The sequence below is a fragment of the Coptis chinensis genome, chromosome 4, assembly GCF_015680905.1.
Source record: "Coptis chinensis isolate HL-2020 chromosome 4, ASM1568090v1, whole genome shotgun sequence".
Lineage (NCBI taxonomy): Eukaryota > Viridiplantae > Streptophyta > Magnoliopsida > Ranunculales > Ranunculaceae > Coptis > Coptis chinensis.
In genome coordinates this window covers 47,571,952-47,592,145 of record NC_141459.1, presented here as the reverse complement: position 1 = coordinate 47,592,145, position 20,194 = coordinate 47,571,952, and the positions used below count along the sequence as shown (strand labels likewise).

General features: G+C 35.9%; 4 protein-coding genes across 15 annotated transcripts; 3 read left to right on the top strand and 1 right to left on the bottom strand.

The window, feature by feature from the left end:
- Positions 1-3,746: 3,746 nt before the first annotated feature.
- Positions 3,747-7,411, top strand: LOC147503752 (uncharacterized). 6 transcript variants are annotated; one of them, XM_086556989.1, is made up of 8 exons: positions 3,747-3,962; positions 4,072-4,269; positions 4,361-4,430; positions 4,565-4,696; positions 4,983-5,139; positions 5,229-5,322; positions 6,455-6,527; positions 7,105-7,411. In XM_086556989.1, exons 1-7 carry the CDS (start codon positions 3,793-3,795, stop codon positions 6,522-6,524), a joined length of 891 nt encoding a protein of 296 aa, XP_086413115.1. In that variant the 5' UTR covers positions 3,747-3,792; the 3' UTR covers positions 6,525-6,527; positions 7,105-7,411. The 6 variants fall into 6 exon arrangements, with proteins under 6 accessions (XP_086413115.1, XP_086413113.1, XP_086413112.1 ...); XM_086556987.1 differs by having other exon boundaries at positions 4,361-4,451; positions 4,992-5,139; XM_086556986.1 differs by having other exon boundaries at positions 4,361-4,451; positions 7,196-7,411.
- Positions 7,412-7,600: 189 nt separating this feature from the next.
- LOC147503751 (uncharacterized) lies at positions 7,601-10,055 on the bottom strand. 3 transcript variants are annotated; one of them, XM_086556992.1, is made up of 6 exons: positions 9,761-10,054; positions 9,591-9,635; positions 9,200-9,484; positions 8,935-9,083; positions 7,872-8,115; positions 7,601-7,700 (listed from the first exon to the last, which is right to left on the bottom strand). In XM_086556992.1, exons 1-5 carry the CDS (start codon positions 9,981-9,983, stop codon positions 7,918-7,920), a joined length of 900 nt encoding a protein of 299 aa, XP_086413118.1. In that variant the 5' UTR covers positions 9,984-10,054; the 3' UTR covers positions 7,601-7,700; positions 7,872-7,917. The 3 variants fall into 3 exon arrangements, with proteins under 3 accessions (XP_086413118.1, XP_086413119.1, XP_086413117.1); XM_086556993.1 differs by lacking the exon at positions 7,601-7,700 and having other exon boundaries at positions 7,754-8,115; positions 9,200-9,466; positions 9,761-10,055; XM_086556991.1 differs by lacking the exon at positions 7,601-7,700 and having other exon boundaries at positions 7,754-8,115.
- A 1,432-nt stretch (positions 10,056-11,487) lies between these two features.
- On the top strand, positions 11,488-12,231 carry LOC147503750 (protein FAR1-RELATED SEQUENCE 5-like). Its single transcript, XM_086604945.1, has one exon. It carries the CDS (start codon positions 11,488-11,490, stop codon positions 12,229-12,231), a length of 744 nt encoding a protein of 247 aa, XP_086461071.1.
- Positions 12,232-15,217: 2,986 nt separating this feature from the next.
- LOC147503749 (rho GDP-dissociation inhibitor 1-like) lies at positions 15,218-19,808 on the top strand. 5 transcript variants are annotated; one of them, XM_086556983.1, is made up of 7 exons: positions 15,218-15,415; positions 15,626-15,931; positions 16,324-16,553; positions 16,649-16,715; positions 17,079-17,297; positions 17,371-17,495; positions 19,322-19,808. In XM_086556983.1, exons 3-7 carry the CDS (start codon positions 16,344-16,346, stop codon positions 19,397-19,399), a joined length of 699 nt encoding a protein of 232 aa, XP_086413109.1. In that variant the 5' UTR covers positions 15,218-15,415; positions 15,626-15,931; positions 16,324-16,343; the 3' UTR covers positions 19,400-19,808. The 5 variants fall into 5 exon arrangements, with proteins under 5 accessions (XP_086413109.1, XP_086413106.1, XP_086413108.1 ...); XM_086556980.1 differs by having other exon boundaries at positions 15,626-16,079; XM_086556982.1 differs by lacking the exon at positions 15,626-15,931 and adding an exon at positions 15,535-15,601.
- Positions 19,809-20,194: the final 386 nt, after the last annotated feature.

The following is a 20,194-nucleotide window of genomic DNA, read 5'->3' as shown; positions in this document are numbered from 1 at the left end:
AGTTCAAAACTCTGATAGAGTTCACCAAACTCGGCGAGTTCAAAACTCGACGAATCTGGAATGAAGAATCTGACGAGTTCACGAACTCTGAAAGAGTTCACCGAAATTGTCGCCGTCTTTAAACGAGGGTATCAATCATAACTATAATCATAGCAACCTAAATTAAATCAAAATTCAAGTTTTTATGGTATAATGACAATCCAAGTGTCAATTAAAATGTTCTAATAGGCAAGCACCATAACCAAAAGTGCACTATAGTTGAATTGCCAAATGATACCTGTCAGAGAAGAAGAAGCCAAATGAAGAAACCGAATTGCCAAATGATGAGAAGAAGAAGCCTAGAGCCATAGAGAGAGAGAACCCAATTTCGGTTTATTTTGTTATTTTCGTTTTTTTTTTAATTTTGAAATACACTGAAATTTTGAAATATCGGTTATATCAGTAAATGAGATCTTCAGATCTTGAGGGCGAGATCCGACGGCTCAAATGAAGAGTGAGATAAGAGTGTCACTATAAGAGTGGCACTCTAGACAAACCGATATATATATATATATATATATATAGTAGGGGTGATAAAAGGGCCGGGCCGGGCTACCATAAAAGCCCATGATGATTGGGGTCGATCGGCTCCGCCCTATTTGATATTGAGGGCCGGGTCGAGTAGGGTCAAACATGAAAACTCAAGCCCTTAACCCGCCCCTCGGCCCTCATTTTTGAGGGCCAAATGAGGGCCGGGTCGGGCCCGGTCTAATTATACTTCACTAGTTTACTATTTTTTTTAATTTTTTTTTTTTTTTTTTTTTTTTTTTTTTTTTTTTTTTTTGTAATTGATTTAATGATATGTATATAAGTATACAAAACTAATTCTTATATCTTTAGAAAAAAAATAGATAGAGATGGTGGAAGAGATGATATTCTTAAAATATCTATATTTTTAATACTTAACTATGTTGTTAGGTTGGATTTGTTTTATGTATGACTTATATACATATCATTAAATCAATTACAAAAGTGCATATATTATATTATGTTATAATTTATCCCCTATTGAAAACTAATTTAATAATTTTTTTTATACAATTTAGATAATTATAGTATAATACATAAATATAATGTAAAATAACAAGAAAATATGGTTTTCTTTTAGGGTTTACACAAATATATATAGTATAATACATAAATTATCACCTCTATTTTGGGTTTACACAAAAATAATCATAATTCACTTTTCTTTTTATATTTGAACTCTTTTACTCAAATTACAAAATACCTCATATGATATGTGTGGTAAACTACTATTATTAAACATTATTTGTAGTGAAAATATTTGGATTCAAATAGAGATAATTGTGGTACCTTACATATATAATGTAAAAAATAAAATATATCGTGTCGAAAAAAAATATCTTGAGGGGCCAAGTGAGGGGCTGGAAGGGGCCAAATCTTGGTCGGGCCTATGCTCGGAACCTAGACCTAGCCCATAACAAGCATGAGGGGCCAGGCCAGCTCACTCTCAAATGTGAGGGGGCCAACTTTTGAGGGTTTTGACGCGCATTTTTGAGGGCCGGGTCGGGCCGGGTTGAGGGCCTGAGGGCCAAATTATCACCCCTAATATATAGTCAGGTAAAGCATAACATGGTACTTGGCATCCACCAATGGCTGCCGTGTTATTGCTGTGGAAGGTGTTCTAACCAAAAACATAAAATGGCTATGGAAGGTGTTCTAACCTAAAACATAAAAGCTTGTATCCTTTTTGTGCTCAACGAACATTTTGATTTGACTTTCAGAGAACTGTGCTAAGGTCTTGAATGGGAAAAAGGTATGGTTTAGGAGACACGGCAAAAAGTTCTTCCAAGTGGGCACTGCTGCACACCTGCACGTCCAAACAAATTTTGATTTTGAATGCACAAAGATGGTTTTAAAATGGATAATTGTCTCGAAATAAAGGGCAAATTGAAGAGAGAAGACGAAATCTGAAACAAAATACCTAAATAAGTATGTGTATGTGGACATGTGGCAACAGCGTGGCAGATAAATAGCAGAGTAACAACTAATACGAGTGGAGCCTGAGTTATGCACTAAACACGGATCTTATGAGTATGAGTATCAACAAGTAATATGGGAAGAAGAAAGGACAAAAACCTACTGGAATACTTGTGCATTTCTTCGGTTTCAGATATGTTAATTAGGAAAGGAAAAGATAGTTTGAATTCTAAGAATGTTGAAGAAGCCAGCTGCTTCTACTGAGGTTTGATTGCGATCCCAATTTTACAGTTCTTTCAAGTTAGTTTCTTAAGTTCCATTTGCACTTCTGCTGAATGTGATTCATGCTTTTAACAGGAGGCAGTCACAGTTTCACTGGTGAAAAACGGAAAGGAAAACTCTTTTGCCCACAAAAGTGATCCAAACTTGCAAGGAAAGACTTGTATTAAGGTATACAATCTTTTGCTCGTAAATTTTATGGTGTTGTAAATTTAATGGGTTCAGTTATGCTTAAACCTATGCCTACTTTGAACAGGAGTCTTTAGTAGCTTCACCAGGGAAAAATAGGAAAGATAACGTGTTTGCCTGGAAAGTGATCCAAACTTGGAAGTATGTTCCTTGATTGTGGATATCAATGAGGAAGATGTAGGAGATTGTAAAGGGAACTCCTTGGGGAAGAAGGTTGGTAAAGATACTGCTTGCCGGGGAAGAGGTGAGATACTGTCCAAGAAAAATTGCTCTAAGCAGTCTAAGGTTTTGAAGGAAATTAATTCAAACTCCATTAATAATAAAGATGTGAAGACAGAGAAAGATTTTGGTGTCAAAGAAAAAATAAAGAGCTCTAAGCCATCTCAAGATGTCAAGAGAAGCTCATTGGATTCCATCAAGAAGGAACGAAAAAAGGTAAAAAAGATGAGAAGATTGATTCCTAGATGGCATTTGCCAAGGACATCTCTCAGAAATGCAGTAAGAAAGGTACGAAGGTAGTTGAGGAGAATAACTCATTTTCATTTGATGAGAAGAAAATGCTTGACAATGGGGGTACCAATAGCAATGAAGCCAAGATTAATACAAAGAAAAATTCCATGGAGACGATACATGTAATAAAGGAGAACAGTGTGAGATCCCAAGGGTACGTAGGAAAGGCGTCAAGTGTGAAGGAAGTTAAGTTTGAAGAAGAAAAATATAAAGCTAATTATCTATTTGGGATGAGTGATTCTCCAAATTCTGAGGAGAGCTCTCAATTGTGTAATAATGATAAAGAAGGGAAGATGGTTGAAGGGAATAGTTCACTGTTGATTGATGGGGGACAAGCACCCAGCAGTTAGATTGATGATAATGATCAAGCAACTGCTAACATGAGGCCAGCAGTTTATGAACTCAAGAACACTAGGGAAATTCAGAACACCAATATTGGTGCTGACATCCCGTTGCCTCAAGGAATTGATCTGAAACATTTAGCAGGGATTGACTTACCAGCAGAAGATGTTGGACATGCGTTGCAATTTCTAGAATTTTGCACAGCTTTTGGGCAGGTAATAGTAAACTTGTCAATTTTATATATGCACTTCGGTTTAACATCAAAATGGTGGAATGTCACCACCTAGGCTAGCTTATCCTCTAAAGTTATTATGTGCTTGCTTAGGGTAGCATCTGATATGGTACTCTTGTACTCTTGTAAAGAAGAATATGAAATAGAGCTGTTTCCTAATGTGATATTGATCTAATTATCTTATTATTCATAAAGAAATGACACACCCCCTTCTTTTTTCTTGATAAGCTGAAAATGTATGAGAGCTACTGAAATACATGCATCTATTGTTATATCATGTTTGCTCTTTTCCTAATTACGATGTTTTGCCTGAGTCAATTCTTCGAGAATTAACATGTGGGTGCACTCGGCGTAGTCAGACACTTTCTTCAGTTGTTCAATTTCATATTCAATTGCTGTCTTTGCTACTGAAGGACTCGGGAGAAGAGTATTGTTCCTTGCTCATTAGTTCACGTGACTTCTATTTAGATAAGAAACTCCTGTTATGATTTTCCATGAGTAATCAAGTGATAAGCTGAATATTTTTTTATAATTAGATCTCCTTCCTTGAGTCCAACAAGCAGTGGAAATTCATGGTTGCAAGCTCTTGGGAAATGCATATCTGAGTCTGAATGTTCATTTGATGAAGTGCCTTCAAATTGTTTTATTAGAGATAGCAGTGGATATTACATACTTGACTCCTCAAAGAAATTGAGACTTTTAAATTTTCTGTGTGATGAAGCTCTTTGTACGGTGTAAGTGCCAAGTTTTCTGATGTTGTAATCCTTTTCGTTGCATTGCCCTTGACTTGGTGGAAGACTGACATATGCTTTGGTTTCTGTCCAGAGAACTGAGGACTTGGATTGACGAACAAAACTCAAAAGTTTTGGAGAAAGAAAAGGAACCAAAACAAAAGGTTCTTATTGCAAAAGAAAAGGTAGTCGTATGTGGAGCATCACATTTATACTGATGTTAAGTGGAATTTTTTTCCTTGTTTTCTTCATATATTTTTGTTTATTTTCATTTGACTTAAGTCTGAACTTTATATAGGAAAAACAAGTGAAGCAACAAATGCAGGATGAGATGGAAAGAGCTATTATCAGTGGAGACCCCCTCACTATCTCTGGGCGCGATGCTCTTGTCTCAAAAATGAAAGTTGAAGCTGAAAAAGCTCATGCGGAGGTGCTAGAGGCATTGAATATGATATCTAAGAGTAATGTCTATATCTGTTCCTTTCATTTGTATTTGGGTTCTTGATCTGTTGCCTTTGTAACAGATGTTTTGCCTCTGTTTTTTTTTGGGTTCATGATGTTTTGCCTTTTCTTTGCGAGCTCTCTGGTTGACAATTTCACACCTTATTGGATAAATAGATATACAATGACTGTTTTTAAGTGCAAATGGTTAAGCAATGTTAGTTCCCTGATCTGTGTCTTTTGGTCATGACAATACATGGGCTGTGTGATCTAAGTTCATTCAGAAGAATGACTCAGCTGTTGTGTTAACTATGTTGGCAGATAAACAAAGTTCAGATGCTGTTAAAACGGAGCCTATGTTTTTTGATGGAAAAGGCCATGTATTTTGGAGATTGAAAAGCTATTCTGGCAAAGCAGATATTTTGGTTCAAGGTAAAGGAAAACAAAAAACAAATGTGCAGGTCTTATGTTGCATATTTGGAGGATTCTTATTGCTATATTAAGTCATTTCTTTACAACAGATGTAGGAAGCTTGGGCTCTATTACTGCCGAGGAGAAGTGGTTTGCTATCGAGGCTGAACAGAAAGGAATGGTCGAAAACTATATATCTTCAAGGTGTGTACATCTTAGTTCAATTGCATATCTTGTTCCCTGTATTGTGCTTGTCTCATACTGTAATTGGTGTTCAATTCCTTTTTTACATTTATGTATGTGATGAGTTTATTTTGGCCGCATTCCTATTTATTATTGGAATGTCGGTTTTTATGTCACCCTGCTTATTGAATCCCTTGGACACACAATACCCATTTTTGTGGATTATGTGTATTTTATTCTTGTTTGCTGCATCTTATGTAGAATGCACTGATTTTGAATTGTTCGGTTTGCAATGTATATGCTTGACTGTACTTTGGAATGTTTGTGTTATATGTGAAACTAGTAGGTTAGTTATCACTTTTCACTGGCAATCCCTAGAATAATGATTAGTTATATATGAAAAGGATTGTATGCTATTTTTTACTCTTCATCCTATTTTTTCATGTTGTTTCATTCAAGGATGATGTATTGAAATGTGTTCTCCACAACAAAGTGTTGATACATGTGAATGCTGATATACGTTGAACTTGATTGGCATAAGGACAGGTCAATTGCAAAGAGTATGTGAGAACATTGCACCTAACCCTGAGTCCGAAGCGAAATGACCTCATGCTTGCATTTAACCCTGTTTTCCTCTTTCGTAATATATTGCAATATTTGTTCTATATCATAAAAACATATTGTTTTCCTTGTGTTTCCCAATTTGGTTCACAAAATATTTGAGATATTTGCTTTTTTTTTCCTTGTTCAAGTCTTTAACAAGTTTGCTTGTCGTGGGATGACATTTGATAAGACATGCACCTGCCAGTGTTCATTTTTTGTTTTGTTATTTTCCTTTTTTTTATATATTCCTAAGATATAGATAGTCCATTGTTCTGTATCCTCCTTTCAAAATGCTTGTAAGCCAGTGGTTAAAGGTACATTCTATTTGTAATACGTGACTTTCCAACCTCAAGAATTCTCTTAGGAGACTTTCAACAGATTCTGCCTCTTCCGTGAAGTCTGTGTGTTTATATTATTAGACATTTGAATCTACATCCGTTTGGTTGTTTCATGAAATCCTATGCCTTTGTGCTTCTACTATTAGAAAACAAAGATGCTGTCTTAATTGCTGATGTGTTAACATTTTGATGTCTTTCCATTGTGGATGCAGGGGAAAGAGGATTAGGTTACAAAATGCTACCAGTGTACCAACACCCGAAATTTCATACAGTCCTTCGTAAAAGGTGAACAAAATCCATCTTCTGTAAAGATCACAATTCTTATCCTTCATATCTTTTGGCATAAAACTACCAGCAATCTGTTATCTAATTTGTTCACTAGAAATATCATGTCCTTAAATCAGTAGGCAGGGGAAGATTTTACTGGTTTTATAGAAGAGCAGCTCATGCAAAGTTGCATAGCAAAATATTACTCTAGTGAATGTGACAATGGCACTTTTGTTGTATATTGAAATTTGTAAAGTATATCAAGCAATTAACATATTTTAGCTACTACGATGTTTTAGAAACACAAAATCTTGAAGAAGTTAAAGTATAGTAGTTAGATCTATTTTTCTTTGTTTGTGATTTAATAGTTCTGTATGCTTGATTCGTTGAAAAACAGCGTATGCTAATCCTCAAAATAGCTTCTTATGAGTTGGAAATTAGGAATGAAAGACAGTTGGGTAGTTGACTAACTATTTCAGGATAGATGCTGGTGTCGTTTGTTTTGTAGACCTTGGTTTTCACTATTCACTATGGAGTGTCTTCTATGATGTATTAAATTAATCACATTGTAACACTATTTTTTGTTGCTATGTAGAAGGAGCTGAGGTAGGAATGATTAGATCTTGCTATATTCAAGTTTCAACTCCATTTTCACCTAGATTGTTCTTGTGCATGTACAATTGTAGGCCTGTTATTTTGATGTGGATCGAAATGTATATGAAGTCGCATTTCTTCTGCAAGATGGTTGAGGATTCATGGTACTTCTATTATTGTTCAAAGTAATGTAATGTTCTTTACAGTTCAGGTTTCATGGACTTCATTTTTTCGTTTCAAGTATTAAGAGTGTAAACTAGAAGCATTGAAATTGAAGTGAAATAGAAGCACTTGAGGATTTTCAGTTATCTTCACTGGGGCTTTGGTTGAAATCCTTATAATTTATAAGAAATCTTTAACGGCGTTTACAGAGTGTATAACTGCTACAATAGTAGGAGCTTTTGGAGATTTTGCTCCTAATTCGTAAGGGGTGGATTAGTGTTCCTAATTAAGACGACAGATTGCATCAACTGATCAATGAATTCAAACCAAAACAGTGAAATCAATAAAATTGACATAGTTGGATAACTGCCCTTCCTTCAGGATGGCCTCTGAATCTCTGATTGACTTGCCTGCAGGTCTTTTGACAGACAATATCTGAAATTGGATTCACTTTTACTAAGTTTTATAGCAACTCACTAGATGGGGAATTATCTTGTGGAGAAAATGAGAAAATATAGTCTAAAGTTTGCATGTGACTATGTGAGATCCAAGCTGTCATACTTGGCCCAAAACAATATATACAAACAAAAACACGCTCATGAGTACCTATGCTCGCTTTGATATATAGCAGGGTTTTCTTCCAATCTTTCCTTCATCCAATACACTTTTTGATATTTAGATTCCTCTTCCTAAACAAAATCTTCCACAAACTTTTTAGATTCTCCCTATGCTTCTTCCTCATCCATAAACTCCTCCATGGCAAACATTTGCCTTGTTTGCATTTGTTTATTACCTTGTCATTTGTTTGCTCTTCTTTCTTCAATTCTACTACCTCCTTTGTCATGTCAGTCTAAAACACAACCTTTTTAGTGTCAGATACGAAAAGCTTAGCTTGTGCCACATACAACAAAATAATTTAAGCCCCAAAGTTTGTCAGTTTAGATATTAGTTGACTGTGAAGTTTCTAACTCAGAACGAGAGGTCTGAGTTCTACTTGCAGATAAGCACAAAATCCATACTGAATATATAACCAAAAACTAAAGATGCAGAACTTTGAATTTTAAAGTTTTATGCAATATGAACCATAGGTTTTCTTTAAGAAACCAGACTGCTAGTTTTCTTGAGGATTACTTGTAATATGAACATGACACTCTGACTATCAAGCCAGAAATGGGATTGCAGGCCTATCAACTGGATACGCTTGGCATATGAATCTTTGTTTAAATGTAATTTTTTGAATGCATAAATATATTCATGTGTATATGCATTAGTGGAGCAGTATTGCCAACACTTGTAAAAAATCTAATTAACTCAAAAAATTGTGCTGCTCATTTCATTCTCTAGTGCGCTAGGGTGAGAATTATAACATAGTGACATCCACTTGTTATGATAAGGTCAATAAATTTTTTGTTATGGAAAAGAATTTCAATTAAGGTCAAGACTGAGATGGGTATGTAGCCGGCATTATACGGGCAAGTGAGCTCAAATGGGTGTGTTGTAGCCTGTGGGAGAAAATGACCTCTGCAGCCATTCCAGCCACTTGAAGAATGTAAGTTGTAACCAATAGACCTGATCTAGAGGAGATTTTTTGTTACTCAGAGTCAGAGATACTTTAACTTTAAACAACTTGTTTTTCTTTATCCATATCCTACTCAAATTAAGGACATACCTCGATTTCGTACTTGGAATTCGAAAATGCTTCGGGTGATCCACATTTTCCTCTGATAGGACTAGATGCAGGGCTGGGACTGCTGGAACCAACATCAGGTGGAGTACTTTGTGTGCCTACATCTCTTGTCAAATTGTACACTTTCTTCTCTGAAGTATAAAATCCGTAAAAGTTATTTTTAGTACTAATAAAATGTAATGGTACTTGTAACATGAAATTTAAACTTAAAACTACAATAAACAGAAGCAAGAATATGTGTTTTGACCTCCAAATGCAGAGTGAACTTCATGATGATGTTCTTGCTTCACAGTAGGCTTTGTTTGAACAAGTGGTTTCCTTGATGAGTAAACAAGAGGTCCGGACATAGTAATTTTGGCTTTTAAAGTTGCAAAAGATCTTCCACTCGGTGTTTTTGCTGATAAACACTCCATTGGGAACTCTCCTGACAACGGGTTGCATATATACTTCTCCGCTTCATTCCACTTTGAGTTCAAAGCTACCCCTTCAGGTGATAACCATTCCCAGCCATATCCTGATCTTGCTTGCAATGCTGCACAAATACACAGCCAACTCATTGAAACCGGTAGACATTTAAAGATAAGAATATACCAGTATAAAACTATGAATAATGAAAAATGAAAAATCTTAATTCTTACCTTTGAGAGCAGTTGTGAAGGAGTAAGTAGATGGGTCAATCTCATCTGTACACAAGAGTGAGTGAGAGAAGCATTATATTAACTCATGTTCTTACGCTTTTCTTTAGTATGTGGCGTTTCTCTCTTGCAAGGTTTAGGAGAGTCGAGAAGATATGTGTATTGTATATTACCTCTTGAAATGTATCCTGGTGAAGAAGCAGTGCTAGAAATATTTGTGTTTGATCTGAAGGACTTTGTATCTTCTCCATAAGTTCTGAAGTTTGAAGCTGAACGTCTTCTTGATTTTGTGGTATCTCTACTTATGCTCGCTTTCAAAGTCCACTCTCTTAGATTGAGTTCTGGTTCACTGCGTCTCTGAGAACTTAGAGAAGGTTTTTCCACTGTACAAGTCATAGGAAAAGTGTAGTTGGAGCTAAAAGCTAAACTTACCTCTCCTTAGCTTCTTCTTTTACCCCCTTTTAAATTAGTTGCTATTTTGTTGGCAGCAGGCAGCATGTTGATGTCCTGGCCACAGATTCAAAAAATAGTACAATTATTTTTGGATGTTTTATGAGTTGAGTTGCATTGATATTAGTAGCAATGTCATTGTCTCCAGTCCACCTTGAGTACAACTGCCGGATTCGACAAACTTAACAATAAAATTCACGGGTCGGTATCAAAATTTTCCACAATTTCAATAGCAAGCTAACTGAAGCAAATTTTTTTTTGCTGTGAATTGAAGTGAATTTCTAATGTTGTATTTTTCAGACATGCATCAAACATGGATCAGCCAACAAAAGCGCCTAAAGATTAAGATTATATTTTCATGAAATTTCAGGCATAAGGAAACGAAAATGCATAATGCTATTAGCAAATGAATATATTACACTGACACTCTTCGCACACTGATATGATAGATGGAAACTGGCTATGGCTATTGTTGCAGATTTCTTATGATTGTTAGAAATCGATCAGTACGCTTTAACAGCTTATTTTGACTGTACCAAGAGAAACATGGAAATACATCAATATGCATGCCTTCAAATATAAGGATACAATTAACCGTGCACGTTCTATACTTGCGGGTACATATATTGCTGAACCATGCATATATAACATACTGTCTTGTGTATTTTCATCTTTTTAACTCCGTCTATATACACTGTTATATTTACTTATATATTTAATTTTTGTGGATTTGAAAAGTCTGTGTGAATTTTAGAATTCAGACCATAAGCATTATTACAGTTTAGTGATATACAGGAATAATTAGGCCATGTTACAGAATGAGTGTGGGCTCAACAAGGACCACATGCATGATACATTAAAAATCAAAAAATTGTTTAGAATTGTTCTCTGTAAGATTCAGTTGATATCAGTGAAAAGCTGTTTTCAATGTGGGGGAACTACTGGGTGCTTATATATAAGAAAAGGAATTTGCAAGTTCGCAACATTCACTATGTGGATCGTCGATGAGATTCGGGTGGTGTCTCTACGAATGAACTGCAGTGGCAGAGCCAGGAATTTCATCTATGTGGTCCGCAGTGGCAGAGCCAGGAATTTCATCTAGGACACCACAAAATGTGACTACTAATGAACTGCTAATGATAAATTCCTAATACATTTAGGAGTATATCGCAATAACCTTTTGAATATGAAAACAACATGATTTCGCCTTAGCGCATGTTGCACTTGATATGGAGAGTATTTCTACTACCACGGTCATGGGTGATTGATCGATCAGGAATACGCTTTCTATGAATTTATCCATATCTAATTATCTACACAAAAATCAATTGCATACACTATAAAAAAAAAAAATTATTCTTTAAAGGCTAACCGAACAAGTAAAAAACCTGACAAATTAAACATCACAAACACAAAGTTTGAGAACATAGCATAAACACACGGTCCTTTGATGTCTACATATGAGTTGGAGAATAATGAATGGCTTATAGGAATATATGAGATTCGAGAAAAATGGGCACCGGTTTATCACTTGGATACATTCTATGTTGGTACAAGTACTACCGGGCGTTCCGAAGGCATGAATTCTTTTTACAAGAATTTTTTCCGCTCAACTACAACTCTTAGAGAGTTTGTGTTAAAGAATGATAGGTGTTTGAGTAGAATTGTAGAAAGAGAAAAAAGAGAGGATTATATTTCTGAACACTCGGATCGCATTGTCGATAGTAATGTCTTTCTATTGAAGAGTGCAACAAAAGTGTATACGAGGAATGTCTATGATAGGTTCAAGAAAGAATGTGAGATAGTTCAACCTGAGTATGTCTTGCATGATGATGAAAAGGGTAGTGATGGCCACATGACCTACACTTACAAGTCTCGAGTGAAAGATGATCAGCGTGAGTGCAAGGTGAAGTTCAACCTAGCCACAAAAGAAGGTAACTGTGCATGCAAACTTTTTGAGTTTCTAGGGATACCTTGTGGACACCTCATAAAGGTTTTTCAGTGTCGTGATATAGAGATACCCGATCACTTTATTCTAAAGAGATGGATGAAAGGGGCTAACAAATATAGAGCCGAGTATGACGGTGGACTAGTTAGTGGCCATGAGAGTTTTGAAGTACTGAGAACTACCCAACTTCATATGGTTGCCAATCAATTGGTTTATAAAGCAACTAAAATAGATGAGACTTACTAATTGGTGTTGAAAAGATTGCAAGAACTATCTTTGGAGCTCAAGGAAATAAAAAATACTAATGACCAGAGCAAGATTTTAGTTGTGGATTCGTGCATTGTCAATGAGAACTCACAAGCTGTAGTTGATGCATGCCTCTCAAGTTTTACTTATGAATCCCAACATCTCACAAACTAAAGGAAGGAAAAGAAAAGTGAAAGGTTACAAAGGCAGTACTAGAATAAAAGGAGGTTTGGAGAAAGGCATTGCAAAAGCCACCAAAGTGAAGACAGGCAGGAGATGTACTTGTTGTAACCAGGTTGGTATGAATCACGACAGACAAAATTGTCCTGAAAATCCAAATAGGGAGAAAGGGATAAGTCAGTAAAGTAATTTCCGTAGTTTCATTCTTTCCTAGTATTTTAACATTTTTGTTGGAGTTCACTTTAAAATTGGCATTTATGATCACATTCTTACTTGACAGTTGTTGATGAGGAGAACGATGATGAAGACAAAGATAGAGATGATGATGAAGAAGAAGACGATGACAGTGAAGATGAAGATACAAATGATGATGGAGAGAGTGACTAAAGGATTTTAATCCAGTAAAGGTATTATTGGTTCAATTTTTGGGTGCTTGATGAAATATTACTACTTTAAAATTTTAAGTCTGTAGTGGAGTTAAAAGTACTTGCATGAATAATTTCAGCATGTTAACAATTTTGAACCTCTTATTCCTGGTTATCTAAGTTGGTACATTTTGGTTTTCTATTTTTGTAGGCACATTTCACAAATGGTCTAGTTGCAAAAGTCATAGGAATGCTACTGGAGATGGATCAAACAGAGGTTCTTCATCTCATAAAGTCCCCAGATGCTCTGAAAAAGAAAGTGGAGGATGTTGTTCGGCTAGTTTCTTCGAGATGTGATGTTGTAGATCAACTTCGTTCCTTGTCACTCAAGGATTGAGTTTAGCCTAACCATTTTGTCTTTGGACCTAGTTTTTTGGTGATTTGTAGAAGCTATTTTCTGTGACATTTTGTCTTTGGGCAGTTTACAAAAGGAATTGTTGAGAAGAAGTGGGAGAAATTGTAGAGGGATGAAAGAAGGTTTGGTTTTGGTTTATGATTGTGAGATTGGGGAGTGGAGTAGGGAGCTGGATTTGCTTGAAGTTATTAGACGTACTGATTGTGTTTCTGTTGATTTTTCATAGTACAGTATGGACTATAAATACTCATTATTCATAGCTACCGAACTATGAACAATCATTGTTCATATAGTCCATACTGTACGCCTATAACTAACACACAGATGATAGTGCAACAAGACTATGAACATTCAGTGTTCATACTCTGGTTGGACTATGAACATTCAGTATTCATACCATTGAACTATAAACAATGAATGTTCATACTCTGGTTGGACTAGTGAACATTCAGTGAACTATTGACAATGAATGTTCATACTCTTGTTGGACTATGAATATTCAGTATTCATACCATTGAACTAAGAACAATGAATATTTATACTTTTGTTGGACTATGAACATTCAGTGTTCTTACCATTGAACTACGGACAATAAATGTTCATACTCTTGTTGGACTATGAACATTCAGTGTTCTTACCATTGAACTACGAACAATGAATGTTCATACTCTTGTTGGACTATGAACATTCAGTATTCATACCATTGAACTATGAACAATGAATGTTGATACTCAGCAAAACACAATAAAAATTAAATAAGGAGTTTATAGTGAGCTATGAACACTAACTTCGAAATTCATTACTTAGAACACTAACATTAGTACATTGCGACTACCCAGAAATTCATTACATAGAACTCCATTCTCCACAACACAACTTTCATTTCATTTAATTTTACATTGAAGTTCGAATTCCTTCGATATAGCATCATCATCAAATTCAATAGTAATTTTGATTTTTTTAGAACAGGAAGAACTCAATGCCGAAGAAGAGCATGTTGTTGAAATTTCATTCATCAGCATTGTCTCCTCCAACCATTCGAAGTACGTCAGCACCACATTTAGTGCAATTATAAAACTTATTCTCTCTGTTTTCATTTTTCTTTGCTGTCGTACTTAACTTTCGAAATCCTTGGCAATTCATGTTTCTGCATCTAAACTTTTGTTGCGGTAGCATCGACGACAATTTTGCATCTTCCAACCACTGAAAGTCTCAACACATACGACAAGTTAAAAACATTTTTCCTAATGATCGAAGTTGGCCAGATCATAGTAGAATTCTAATACCCAGACAATTTCGAATGCAACATGGTGTTGATACCCAACCCAATCTGAAGGTGAATGAGAGTCGCCATAACATCCGAACCCAAATCCGAATAAAACTAAAATTTAATATCCAAACCCGACCCAAACCTGATAACCCGATCACCCAATCAGATAACACTAAAAATTCAAAAAAAAACCAAAAATTATATCTGAACCCAAACCCGACATGAATAAATAAACGGATATAAAAATGCACCCGAACCCGATGTATTCAGTAATCAGGTCGGGTCGGATTCGGGTCTACCCGACCAGTTACACCCAACCCACTCCCCAGGCCAGGTCATTTGCACTCCTAATTATCGAAAATAAATAAGCACTCTTAGGCTGAGTCCAATGGCTCCCTACCCCTTTAAAAGTAGAGCTAAAGTCAACAGATTTTACTCTCTATCATTAATTTCCTCTTTATATATACAAAGGATTCTACTCTCTATTTCTATTTTACTCTCAATATAAAATATGTTGACTTTAACTCTATTTTGTTGACTTTAGCTCTATTTTATTGACTTTAACACTACTTTTAAAGGAATAGAGAGCCATTGTACTCAGCCTTACGGAGGGATTCGTGAGTGGATAGCTAATTGGTTCCGGATCTTTGAGTAGTGTTAAAAACTACATGAATTGTGGATTAAACTAAAATAGGTATTATGACATCACGAGACTACAGCCAATATAGAGGGATGTTATGATAAAATTCGTACGACTGTTTTCTCTTTAGTCTGTTGTAGACTTGTAGTGTTGTGTCAACCCCTACAAAGCATTCTGCAGATCTGCATCAGCCATCAGAATTCCTGGGCAATGTAACGTAGGGGTTGGGAAGGATACAATTCCAAGGCGTGAAGTAAAAACAAAATAAAAACGCTTAAATCCGTTGATATCAATAGCATAGGCACCCTGATGATGTGAGTGATTAAAAAAAAAAATCTGTTTTTCAGTATAATTACTGGTTTTTTAATTTACTTTTTATTTATCTCTTGCCATCACAAGATCATCGATCTTATGCAAGGTGAAAACTGTGCAGTTATGAAGGCCGGGCATGGAAGGGTGAATAGAGAGAAGCTTATAACAACGCTATTGTCATTCTGATGGTACTGTTCCAATGTCTCTTGCAGGGTACATATGGCCAAAATCTAAGTTTGAATCAATGAAAAGAATGTCAAGAAATGGAAAAGAATGTCAAGAAATGGAGGTGTTATTGAGGAAAGGGGCAGAGATGAGAGTTTGGGATATGTATGGATCTGTGTGGCTTGGAGGGAGAAGACATTGCTTCTGGAAGAAAAAGGGATAGACCATTAATAGGAGGGTTCAACAAAATATTAAAGTTTCCCAAGCACTATCTTTGTTTTTGAGATCCCATAAAGAAGTGGTCAAACGACCAGCTATAGTTGTACACCCTAATCATGGCATGCATGCATGATGTAAGTGCCAACAAGTGACCTTCACGATCTCCTCCTATATTCGGATCACCACATGACCTTTTCTGACTATTTTTTACAGAACTACCCATCATTCTCTGTCTCTTTCCTCGTATTGAGAGGTTCAAACATTAACAATTTTCACACAAAGGTTGGGAACAACACCAACCACTCTTTCCTTTGTCTTCTTTTCAACATTTTCTTCTTTTCTTTCCTGGCTTCTCTTGCTTAGAGAGGTCTGTTCCCCACTTTTGTACTTGGGTTCTTGGTTGTGTCTAGCTTTTCTAAGTGGGGTTCTGTTTTTTTTTAGTTTTCTAAGTTGTGGGCATTACTTAAGTCCTTGGGTAATTGTTGTTTTGATGAGTTGTTGTTGATGTCTTTGGTTGTTGGATCAGTTTCAAGTTCTAGCAATAAAATGGGGTTTGATGACAAGAATAAGATTGTAGGTGACAGAACAAGTAGTAGTACAAACCCAGAGAATGTTGGTGAAGAAGAGGAGGACAAGTTAAGCAAACAAATGAGTGAAGCTTCTCTTTTTGGAACTGAGGAAGAAGAGGAGGATGAAGAAAGAAAATTAGAATTGGGTCCTAAACGCACTCTTAAAGAACAGCTTGAAAAAGATAAGGTCTGCAAACATTACATTATGTACTTTTGGTTATTTTGTAAAATTTTGAAGTTTCTGTTTTGCTAATTTTTTGGCGATTTTTGGACTGAGCTTAGGAAGATGAGAGCTTGAGGAGGTGGAAAGAGCAGCTTCTTGGACAAGTTGATATGAATTCTGTTGGAGGTATTGCTCATTTTCTATTCCCTTTTTTTTTTTACAATAAGATTTGATATTGTTTGCTGCATTGTTGTTCTCACTAGTTGAATTTGTTAAGAAACTATGCATACAAATGGGATCAACTATAAATTTATTTAACTGTTCTGCAAAATTTTAGAAATTGGCTCATATCTGTTCTCAATTTGTCACACACAAGAAAGGGGGAGAAATTGAAGTTTGTGCCCTAATAGTGGCTCTTCATTTATTATGATTATATACTAAGTTTGTGCAATATATTCTTGTCAATTTGGATAGTTTTTTGTTCTTGATAGTGGATTATACATACCCTCTAATGAACTGCATTCTTTTGCCTGTTACATTTGATTGTAGAAATATTAGAACCAGAAGTAAAGATCCTTAGCCTTGCAATTCTCTCTCCTGGTAGACCTGATCTTGTTCTTACAATTCCCGAAGCTGGAAATCCCAAGGGATTATGGTTTACACTGAAAGAAGGTAGCCATTACAGCCTAAAGTTCTTATTCAGAGTTAGCAACAACATTGTCTCTGGTTTTAGGTACACCAACACAGTTTGGAAAACTGGTGTAAAGGGTAAGTTCTATATCTTTCTTCGCTCAGATCATTACCCTTGATTAAGTACTGATCTTAAGTTAATTTCATTCAGTGGACAGCACAAAAGAAATGCTTGGAGTTTACAGTCCACAGGATGAGCCTTACACACATGTGATGCCAGAGGAGACTACTCCTTCTGGCCTTTTTGCTAGAGGATCATATTCAGCAAGAACAAAGGTAACTTGACCACAATAATTTTACTCTATATGGCCTTGTATACTTGCTCACTTCATGTATGTCACTATGTCAATATCTACATTTATGTATTTGTATGCGTGTGTTTATTGCTCGCAGTGTACGTATGTGTGTGTTGAAATAGATATGACTAACGAGTATTGATTGGTATTGCCAGTTTTAATTTTGACTGCCAAGTATGTGACACAGGTCATGCATACTTCCATGAGTACAACCTGTTAACTTTCATTGCCCATTATGATAGATATTGCAATGTTATGTTTCAGTTTTTTCTTTTCTCTTTTTGACGAATTTCAGCAAATTTTGAATTATTTTAGAAAGAAAGTGAAATGGTAGAACTAATAGTGAAGTTTATTTAATAGAAGAAAGGCATCCATATTAATTATGAATTTAAAGAATGGTTATTCTAGATCCAGTCACTATCTACTATTTCGGTTGTTACATCGACTAGGAAAGGCACCCACGCCCTGTGGGACAAGACTCAAACCCAAGATGACAAGATCTGAATGCTGGTTATGATTCACCAACCAGTTAAGAATCTGCAAATAACATCAGACGAAAACTATGATTGTAATGTGAGGTTATGGTCATCATTTTTAAGGTGTCATAATGCCCCCTTACAAACTATGTCCCCACGCTGATAAAGCCAAAGATAATAAGAATTTATTGGAGCATGCTCGTAGTGCATGCATGATAAGGAAAGGATACGAATTACCCAGAGCTCAAAACTTTAAGAGAAGGGAGGGGGGAGAGGTTCAAGGTGTCCCTGCATTCTTAAAACTCACTTGCGCAAAACACACACAGAAAACTGTCGGTAAGATTATTTCTTTCTTTCATGTTCCCCTTCTTCTGGATGTAGAACACTCCATTGCATGTTCTTAATGTTATAGTTGGAGTAAATCATTGCGGGACATTAAAACTATTTAATTTGTGGTCCACCTCTCAATCCATTGTGCTGTGCATTAACTTTATACAGATCAGACAATCTTTACCAGACATTTTGGAGATCATGATTCTTATGTAGGCCATTCCATGTTGAAGACAAAATTCTGCACTCTAGGGACTCACTATAGTGCTCTGAATCTTGACAGGCTTACCAAGGTTGTTTAGTTTATTTCTTTTTACCATAAGCTTTTCCATGAGAACATTTGCTTAGGTTCTTTGAAATTACCTATTATCCCTGTATTCTAGTACAAGTACTTCACGTGCTCTGTCTAATTGATTAGACAGATATTTAATTGGTAAGACTTACTAACAGGGATATGCATGGTCTAAGCTAATTCTATGGATCTATAATTCTAACAGTCTTTTACTCTCGAAGTTGAATTGTTGTGCATCTTAGTAGTTAGGAAAATTTTGTCCATATGGTTTGAATAATTGTTCGCCTTGCTATGCTGGAGACAGTTGGTATTTTAGATGTAGTATATGTGAAAATCCTAAACCTGTCTCTGTCGCACCAGATGCTTATTGTAGGATCTTTCCCATAGATGTCCAATGATTGCAAGTTTGCAACCATAGACACAAAATTAATTAGCACTACAGGAAGCCTGGAAACTGTTGGCAATGGCTTCAAAGATTGTGTGGACTAGATTTCCCCTCACAGTTAGTAATCCAAGTATTGAAGCTTAGAAGGTCAAGATCTTCCTGTTTGCCTTAGCCCAAGCTGCCTATGGAAGTTAGGAACATAGGAGAATGAATCTTCAATCCATTAAATATTTTTCGTAATTTCTAGTACTCTGCTCTGGCTTGACGTTTCCAATTGCCTCTTAAAACCTTATTTGTGTTTCTTGTTTTATTTCTGTATGCAGTTTATAGATGATGACAACAAATGCTACTTGGAGATTAACTACACTTTTGACATCCGGAAAGAATGGGCGTCATCTTAAACCAAGAACCCATACGACACAAGCTCGCTCAGGAGTTATTCATCCTTCATGACTTCTTCTACATTCTAGAACAGTCCTACCCCACTTTCAATCACTGAGCGAATTCATATTCTGCCTGAGACTAGTTTCAACTTTTAAGAGCAATGGAGTGTGACAAGACCAAGAAGTTGGTATTTGATATGGTGGCTAACTGGTTACCCACTACTAGATTAGAAAATAATATCTCCCAAAGATGTTGTTTTTCGCTTTTCTTACCTTTATGTCTGTGAATCCAGACTTGGTTAGTAGCACCTCATGTGAAATTTTTCTTCCACTTGGATGAGCTTGCAAACCATTTGTAAAGGACGCATAATTCGAAACAAGTGCAGATAATGGATTTTATTGGATAACTACTATCTTTTTTCTATCACGTCTGTCGATTCATCATGACTAATCTTTCCAGTAAAGTTGCTATTGTGATTTGTGTCTTTTCTTTTTCAATTCTCTGTTTTTTTTCTTTATATCTTGTGGAACCACTAATCTTTTATGTTGTGATCAACAGAACTTGTCTTTTAAGCTTCAAAATCATAGGTTATAGTACAGTCTTAGGGGCAAACCCTAAGGCTCTAATTGGTAAGTTGCAGATGTAACTAAAATTGCACCTATCACCACCAGTGTAACAGGCGCTTTAGACATAAAGAGGTCAAAGTGCAGAAAAAGAAAATTCAAACGGTGTAGCATACGCTGATTTGCCCTCTCATCACATGAGTTGTAAAGAAGCGCGCGTGCATATTTTCTTTAATTTTAGTATGTCAA

Excerpts from the sequence above, each read along its gene's own strand:
- LOC147503752 (XM_086556986.1), top strand. The coding sequence starts at position 3,793 with ATGCATCTATTGTTATATCATGTTTGCTCTTTTCCTAATTACGATGTT. Across the intron at positions 3,963-4,071 it reads CTGAAGGACTCGGGAGAAGA|ATCTCCTTCCTTGAGTCCAA; the intron begins GTATTGTTCCTT and ends TTTTATAATTAG. Across the intron at positions 4,270-4,360 it reads GATGAAGCTCTTTGTACGGT|AGAACTGAGGACTTGGATTG; the intron begins GTAAGTGCCAAG and ends GTTTCTGTCCAG.
- LOC147503749 (XM_086556979.1), top strand. The coding sequence starts at position 16,302 with ATGTCTTTGGTTGTTGGATCAGTTTCAAGTTCTAGCAATAAAATGGGG. Across the intron at positions 16,554-16,648 it reads AACAGCTTGAAAAAGATAAG|GAAGATGAGAGCTTGAGGAG; the intron begins GTCTGCAAACAT and ends GACTGAGCTTAG. Across the intron at positions 17,298-17,370 it reads TTGGAAAACTGGTGTAAAGG|TGGACAGCACAAAAGAAATG; the intron begins GTAAGTTCTATA and ends AATTTCATTCAG.
- LOC147503751 (XM_086556992.1), bottom strand. The coding sequence starts at position 9,983 with ATGACTTGTACAGTGGAAAAACCTTCTCTAAGTTCTCAGAGACGCAGT. Across the intron at positions 9,636-9,760 it reads ACCAGGATACATTTCAAGAG|ATGAGATTGACCCATCTACT; the intron begins GTAATATACAAT and ends TCTTGTGTACAG. Across the intron at positions 8,116-8,934 it reads ATTCCAAGTACGAAATCGAG|ACTGACATGACAAAGGAGGT; the intron begins GTATGTCCTTAA and ends GTTGTGTTTTAG.
- LOC147503750 (XM_086604945.1), top strand. The coding sequence starts at position 11,488 with ATGTCTACATATGAGTTGGAGAATAATGAATGGCTTATAGGAATATAT.